Source organism: Populus nigra, chromosome 4, assembly GCF_951802175.1.
Source record: "Populus nigra chromosome 4, ddPopNigr1.1, whole genome shotgun sequence".
Classification (NCBI taxonomy): Eukaryota; Viridiplantae; Streptophyta; class Magnoliopsida; order Malpighiales; family Salicaceae; genus Populus; species Populus nigra.
The window spans coordinates 13,274,036-13,282,355 of record NC_084855.1 but is presented as its reverse complement, the minus strand read 5'-3'; the positions used below and the strand labels follow the sequence as shown (position 1 = coordinate 13,282,355).

Below are 8,320 nucleotides of genomic sequence, written 5' to 3'. Positions count from 1 at the left end.
ATCATAAGCTACTCAATACATACTAAACATTCATAAATAAGCAAACATTTGCTTTGGTTCCACCAAATTCCCTTTTTTTTTTTTCCTATGCTTCACATAGACACAATTCAATAGAATTATTATGGTATTTGAGTCGACCAATTTATTAAAACTTTGTTCAAACACGAGAGAGTAGTGTATTTTACCTCTTAATAACACTAATTCAAGGTAAACTTTCCAAGGAAAAACTCATTTTCTCTTCACTCTTCACTCTCTCTCCCTAGCTCCAAAACTCTACTGAAACTTGGAACCCTTTGTTTTAATCCTCCTAAACCTTCTTTGGTACCCATAATCCTAACTTTTTAATTGTTTTTTGACGAGGATTTTAGGTGACAATAGAAGAAAAGAAAAATCCTCCCCCTCTCTTTGCTTAATGGCCGGCCAACATTGCAAAACACTTTTATATCTCCATGTTAAACTTATTTACAGCATTACCCTTGTGTTTAGTTCAAATATTTTCTGTTTAAATTGAGTGCCCTATCTCCGCTTGCTTTTAAATTATCGATTTTTTTTTCTTTTAATTATTTGTCACTATACCATTTTATTTTTTTATATATTTTATTTATTTACTTATTTATTATTATTATTATTATTGAACCGGTATATCTTATGTTTTGGGTGATATGTTAATAAAATAACTCAAGGTTTTTTCTTCAATATGTTTTTAAATTAATTTTCTTTTAATTTTATATTTTAAAATTAAATTATTAATCCATGAATTTTCTAAGTTTTTTCCGCTTTTCATTCCACGGATATCCCGATCTGGAGCATGAAAATCTAGTTTTCTACTATAAGCAGTCGTGAAACGACATCGAATAATGATCGGCGGCATCGGTATTATCAGTTAAAGAATACTATATTTTTTATAAATCAAAATAATAGTAGAAGCGAATTAATTTTCTGGTTGATGATTAACCAAGCAGCCAAGAACGGGAGAGGATTCCTTTTGTTTTTCTTGTGATTCTTAAAAATTATCACTGCCATCCATCCCTATTTACATGCTTCTCTGCCACAATCTAATAACCATAACCATCAAAAACATTTTTTTATTATTATTAATCAAATAAAAATATTTTTGTATTTTAAAAAAAATCATTTTTATTTTAAATTAATTCATTTTAGTATTTATAAATTATTGTTGTGCTATTATTAAAATAAAATTTAAAAAATAAAAAATATTATTTTTAATATATTAAAAAATAATTTAAAATACAATCACTGTGTTGCCAAACTGGTTGTAAATCATAAAAGTACTTGATATAGAAACGAAAAGAAAAGACATTGAAAGAGACAGCGAGAGCGAAATGGCGAATTTGTATGTGACGGCGGTGCCAACGGCGGATCTGAACAGGAACACGGAGTGGTTCATGTATCCAGGGGTTTGGACTACTTACATATTAATATTGTTCTTTTTTTGGCTCATTGTTCTTTCTATCTTTGGTTGCTCTCCTGGCATGGCCTGGACCATCGTCAATCTCTCTCACTTCGCTGTAAGTTTTCTTCACTTTTTTCTATAAAAAAAAAATTGATCGGGTAGGTTGGAATTTCTTGATTAGGGTTTGAAGAAAGAAAGCCTGCTGTTATTCTTATTTTAGGAGTTTCAAGGATTGCATGCATGTTTGGTTTTGGGGTTTAGTTTAGCTTGCTCAATTTATCAAATTTCCTTAGCTGCATCGTAGCTTGATTAAGTGAAATTATTAGATTATGTTTATCATCAAATGACTAGCCTTAGAATTAGTGTTTTCGGTTTCAAATGCTAAAGTGGGCACCTTTTTTCTTCACTTTTTTGTTACAAGCAGATACCTGGGCGAACTTGGTCTCTCTGTTTCGTTCCTTACAATGAACAGAAGAGTTTCACTGCCAATACACTCACTGATTTGGTTGAAAGTTTGGAATGGATAACTTTGTATGAAGTTTTCATGGAGTTGTTTTTTGAAGGATTTTGGTCTTAAAAGATGACCACAAGCTAACATCATGAAAGAATGCTAAAAACCTAAATAAATAAGTTGTCCAGGTAAATAGAGGATTGATCGGAGTGTCTCACTAAACTTGGAAGGATATGGTAGAATGGCTGTGGACTCTTCACAGACATTTTACCCTCCTCCTCCCTTGAACCTGCATCCACCCTGCGTACAAGTAGAATTTGGTTCTAGGTCCTTTAGTACGAGTAGTATGAATCAATTACAAAGTGACCTCAAGAAACTTCATCAGCTATGCTAACAAGACATGAGCATTAGGGTACGTGGAATAATCAGACATTCTTAAAACCTGTGAGGCTATATGTTTTGAACTGTTAGCCTTTTCTGGTTTTCTTCTAAGCTGAGTTACTAAATGATGTAGGAAACACACGTGTTAATTATGACATTAATAGGTTGTGGATATGCAATGGATTTACCACCTATGATGGGCTTTTTACCTTGGTGTAACCACAAGAGAACAGCTTCATTTTTTCCTTCAGAACCAGTTTCTCACGATGATTATATATTAAATGGAAAGTCTGCAAACAAGTAGTATAAGTTTTTAGATTATTTTTCTTGATTCCTTGCATTTCACATCAAGGTACAGGAGAAGATTATGATCTATTGAACTAAGTTTGTGAGCTCTGTCATGTGGGGATTAGATTGATTTGTAACTATGCTGATATTTTGATCCTCTGCACGCTATCTGTTGAATCCTTATCATATGACCCTGTTTAGTTGTTAGGTAACTTGTGTTAATATTTAATGCTGCCTCATTTAGAAGGAAATTTTTGTATATCCTTTTTTTTTGTGGAGTGTTACTATTTTCCCTCATTACGAACTGTTTGGTATAGGGTGTGTTCACTGCAGATTTGAAAATAAAAAAAAAATGTCATTGGGGTATGCGTGTATTGTTTGAATAGAAACAGTAGGTTAATAGTGTATAACTGAGTTGAATGAATGCTTTTGTGGCTGTTAGCAATAGCAGAGGAGGAACTTTTTAACGAGTATCATTTTTCTTTTTCTTTGGATTACAAATGGCTTAACGCTGGCCTGTTTTCTACCACCTGTACAACTGTTGCATGAATCATCATTCACTATTATGACAAGTTCTATGTTCATTTCAGTGCTCAATCTGTCTTCATTTCCAGTCGCAGCTTAGTTGCTCCATTTTTTGTTGAACAATTATTGATTAGAATGCTTCGCTCTTCAGATCACTTATCACTTTTTCCACTGGAAGAAAGGAACCCCATTTGCTGAAGACCAGGGGATCTATAATCGGCTGACCTGGTGGGAACAGATAGATAAAGGGAAGCAGCTTACACGCAACAGAAAGTTTCTAACTGTTGTACCTGTGGTGCTGTAAGTTTTCTGAAAGAAATTTTGTATTTATAAGTATGCATGTGTGCACGCATACTGACATGCTCCCTATTTCCTCACCTAAAAAAATTTGTTGGTTGATTGGTTCATAGCTATATGCATGTTAAGCAAAATTTTCTTGCTTGCTTTATGCTCCTCGTCAATCTTGTTGTTTATAATATTTGCACAGAATGATTGAATTGTATATATATATGTGGAACTCATTGTCATGAAGCTTGGAAACCTCTCTCATTTGTGTTTGGATGCGGTGTTCGTAGCTGTCCTTTTCTGGGCCTTCTGCTTCTTCTTTTTTTGGATTACAGTGAATACTTTTGCCCCTGTTTTTCACTGTCCATGAGATGTAATTATGTTTTTGGGAAGACATGAGCAAATTAAGCTCGCATTAATTACCTTTCCATGATAGACTATGCACTTTGAATCCTGTCAAAGCTTGAACTTTTTGATGCCTAATGTTGATAGCAGTGGAGTACAATTTGAGTTAAGTTGGAAGCAATCACTGAATGCGAATAATCTAATATTGTAAGAATTCATTGTGCTCTTTAGTGAGATGCCGGTCTTTCCTGGGTTACATACTTAAATTGATTTGGAGAAGCATGATGCATCTCACATGGGTTAGCATATTGGTTACTGGAGTTGCGCAGCTTCCATGGGCCAATTAAAATCTGCTTGAATTGGTGGGCTCCTAGGTTCAGGCTAGATTTTTATAATTCTAGTTCCATAGAGAAATGCGATGTTTCTGTCTTCAAGTTGCCTAAATGATGGGAAAAATTCTAGTTGTGTGTGTCTAAACCAGAGCACCAGGTAGCTGTTTAACCTTTCCATGCACATTAGCTGTGTTCTAGACAGTAGTGACTCAGCACTAAGTTTTCCCTTGCATGTATTTGTAATAGAACACACTTGCGTTGGCAAGCCCTTTGTGTTTCATTTCATGCATTGGTTGGCCATTCAAGCTACGCATTCTTTTACACTCATCTTAAATTTACTTTGATGTTGTTTTCCCATGCTTGAAATTGAGATTATACTTCCATTTGCTGTCTCTGGCAGGTACTTGATAGCCTCACACACCACTGACTATCAACATCCAATGCTCATTTTCAACACTCTTGCTGTGATGGTGCTTGTTGTTGCCAAGTTCCCGAATATGCACAAGGTTCGGATCTTTGGAATAAATGCAGACAAGTAAGTTGGGCATGTGTTAAAAGAGTGGTCGTTTTTCGTGTTTAAAAGCCTCCAATCCTTCTGCAGTTCTGCATAAAGGTTATCATATCTTTTGTATAGAAGTCGGAACTTGAAGGATATTTGAATATGTGTAACGTTCTTGCACTGACTACTGTTTACAACCTGTTCCTCAAGTGAAGGATAAAGGAATCGAGTTAGAAAAGGATGTCTGTCGAGCTAATCTCTGTACAGTTGAGAAATGTCGTGTATCTTTGGTGTATCACACAGCTGTTATCAGCGTATGGCGCATTCACAGCACTGTAACTTTGGTTAAATTAAATTAAATTACTTTTACTTCTAATTTTTAACCTGAATTATTATTATTATTATTATTATTATTTAACACAAACTTAACGTTGTGCGTGTTTAGTATGCAAAAAAACTTTGTGCAAAATGAAACTGAATCTCCAGTCACTGCCATTTCAAATTCGTGACTTTTTTCACACAGGAAGACTAAAAAACAGTTGTCTGAAAGTTTCAAATTCATACCCACAACGGAGAGTGGTCAACGAAACTAGTTAAAAAAACTAAATCTTTTGGGTGTTTCGCTATAGCTATAGCTATGTGCATACTTAAACATTTCATTATTGATTTTAATAGTGGATTATTGTTTTGTTTTGGTTACTGAACTTTTGTTTATTCGATTGCATCCTTACATTTCTGTTTGTGGTGTTTTGGGGATGATTTTTGTAGTATAAAGAAGATTAAGAGAAAAAAAGACCTGTGAACTAGAAAAAAAAAAATAACGACGTTTATTTTAAATGTGTGAAAAAATAACGACCTTTGATTCAAAATTTTATTTTATTCACGTTTTAATTTTTAAGTTAAAATAAAAACAAAGTTGTTGGAAAATAAAAAAAAAAAGAAAATAGTCAATTAGTTACATTTTGATAAAAATAAATAAATAAATCTTGATGTAGTGTTGTTGAAATATATTTTATAATTCATATAGTCAGAAGAAAAAGTATGTCAAAACATTCAATTTTTTAATTAATTTGGGTTATTTTTGTGTTTTTTTTTCTACAAATTAAAAGATGGTTTAAGATTAGAAATTGATTTCTTAAGTTTTTCTATGGTGTTTCTTAATTGTTTTCATGTTAAAAAAGGGGTAAAAATAGATTTGTTGGGTCAAACAAGTCGGAACTTAACTTTTCGACTACGTTAAGTGGCAGGAATATGCATTGGCAAACAATGCATCATTTGCTTTACTTGCAGACCATGCAGGCTTGATTTGCAAGCCCGGCGCGTGCCTCATCTTTTTTTCTTTTTTTTTTTTTGCCACTCATGCTGGCCCTCCAAGTTACAGGCGATTAAGCATTTTTTAAACGACCTTTTTATTTTTTTCTTAATTTTTAACAAAGTAATTAAAATTATATTTAGGATGTTATTTCATTAAATACCATTTAATTCTAATTGTTTTTTTCTTCAAATAAGGTTATAGCATTTGTTTTTCACTTTTTTTGTCATCCTTCATGGTTATTCTTTTTCCTTAAAGTTAGTCAAAACTCATTAAAAAAAAATATTATATTTCGGATTTTATTCCATTAAATACTATTAAATTTGATTTTTTTTTCATATGAGATTATAATAATTTTTTTTAATATATTAGCAATTATTTTATTGATTGTTATATATGAACCTATTGTCACACCCGACATCGCGGCGGCCCACAAAATAAACTCAGATATGGAAAAAGAACAGATTTCTGGCATCTTGTTCTTTTAGGGGAAAAATGTTTTCTTTGAGGAGTCGCCACCTAGTACTATGGTCACTAGGAACCCTAACTGGTCAACAGAGATTCTATGGTTCGGGATTGGTTACATAAAATGGAAGATATTATCACCTCTTAAACGTTCTGCCTAAGGCAAACTGCATTGCTATTTTTTTGTCTTAAAATGCTAAATTTTTTATTGGTTTACGTTCTGATGATTTATTCACAATATTCCTGACTCTGGCGTTAATGAATATTCGACTACGGATAATTCTAACTCTGACGTTAGTAACTATTACGTAGCCATAAAAATACATTTAGATTAATATTTTTTTATTCCTGACTCTAACGCTAGTGAATAAACAAATAAACTAAATTCATTTTATTATGCATTCACATATTTTTCTATTTCTTATGTAAATGAAAAAAAAATTAAATCAGTGTTTTTTATTCATGACTCAGGCGTCAGTTAATAAATAAATAAATTTATTTTTCATACATGCACATATATTTTTTTCTTGCTAAATAAAATAAAATATAACGAATAAAAATAATATAAACTTAAACCAGTATTTTACTCCCAACTCTGGCGTTGGTGAATAAATCGGTAAATTTATATTATTTTTATTCATTCTTAAACATATTTTTTTCTATTTTTCTATTTCTCTTTTTTTAATTTTTTTAATTTTTTAATTTTTTTATTATTTTTGGGGTTGGGCCCAGCTCAGCCCATATGGGCTGGACTAAGCCCAGCCGGCCCAGCCCCGTCACTGGCCCAAGCCAGTGACCCGGCTGGGCCACAACATGCATGAACTAGCTTCATGTGTGCATGGCGTTGTGCCAAGGTAATTAATTACCTTGGCACGGTGCCTAATGCACTGAACTTCCAAAAAGAAAAAAAACGATGAAAACAGAGGAAGCCTACCTTATTGCAGGTTGCTTCGCCGGAGTGCTAGCGTGTCTGGCGACGATCGGTGGTGGCGTCCGTCAATAATAAGCTAGAATTCCTCCTTCAACCTCTGCCTTCTTGCCCTCTGTTTCCTCTGCCTTCGTATGAAAAATTATCCCCGTGCTCTGTTTTTCAAGTTCTCCCAACTCTCTTTCGGTTTGTTTTCGTTTTCGTAGTTTTAGGCCGGTGTTGGTGAGGGGAAGCTCGTTTTCGGTATGGGGTCCTAAAAATACTAAAAAATGCAGCTGGTGTCTTTGTGTTTCGGGTTTCTTTTTTTCTCCCCCTCTCTCTCTCCCTCTAACCCGCCTCCTCTTCGATGCTACTTGGTTTGTATAGGGCTCGACGAGTTGATAACGGGCGATAGGCTAACGGTCGGCCACCATTAAGGTGCTCATAACTGAAGCCAACGGACGACGATTACTGCTGCAACGTTCCTCCCTCCATTACTGCAGAAACGGTCATTGGCTTAAAGGAGAAGAAGATGAACAGCGTCCCTTTCAAAACGACGCTGTTTGGAGATAAAAGTTGGTCATTATACGTTTTGACCCCTACTGTTTCAAAAGTCTTGTAATTAAGCCCCTATTTTAAACAGTAATTTTCCTTGCATTTCAGCGCGTTTTACAAGTTAGTCCTTGGACTTTAATCTGCTGTAATCGTGTCCCCAATTAACCCCAAACTTTGTTATTTCTTCAATTAAGTCTCTGATTTCATTAATTTAATTAAATTCAAAGTCCAATTAAGTCTAAAACTTATCAATTCTCCAATTAAGCCCCTGATTGGATTAATTAAATTAATTCCAAGCTTAATTAAGTCTCAAAACTTATCCATTCTCCAATTAAACCTTTGATTGGATGAATTAAATTAATTTCAAGCTTAATTAAGTCTAAAAATTTATCAATTCTCCAATTAAACCCTTAATTGGATTAATTAAATTAATTCAAAGCTTAATTAGATTAATTTCAAAGTTTAATTAAACCCCAAAACTTCCAATCATTTTGCCCTTTAACCCAAATTTTAATTCATTCTTCATTTATTTCATTTTACCTGTTTTTCCATCATTATTTT

At 33.5% G+C, this 8,320-nt stretch overlaps 1 protein-coding gene across 1 annotated transcript; it reads left to right on the top strand.

The window, feature by feature from the left end:
- The first annotated feature begins 1,276 nt into the window (after positions 1 to 1,276).
- On the top strand, positions 1,277 to 4,896 carry LOC133691440 (uncharacterized). The gene is made up of 3 exons (XM_062111947.1): positions 1,277 to 1,529; positions 3,211 to 3,359; positions 4,422 to 4,896. Exons 1-3 carry the CDS (start codon positions 1,344 to 1,346, stop codon positions 4,558 to 4,560), a joined length of 474 nt encoding a protein of 157 aa, XP_061967931.1. The 5' UTR covers positions 1,277 to 1,343; the 3' UTR covers positions 4,561 to 4,896.
- Positions 4,897 to 8,320: the final 3,424 nt, after the last annotated feature.

What these genes read in the sequence shown, in the direction of transcription:
- LOC133691440 (XM_062111947.1), top strand. Translation starts at nt 1,344, where the DNA reads ATGGCGAATTTGTATGTGACGGCGGTGCCAACGGCGGATCTGAACAGG. An exon ending in TCAATCTCTCTCACTTCGCT is followed by an intron (nt 1,530 to 3,210) that starts GTAAGTTTTCTT and finishes TTCGCTCTTCAG; the next exon opens with ATCACTTATCACTTTTTCCA. An exon ending in ACTGTTGTACCTGTGGTGCT is followed by an intron (nt 3,360 to 4,421) that starts GTAAGTTTTCTG and finishes TGTCTCTGGCAG; the next exon opens with GTACTTGATAGCCTCACACA.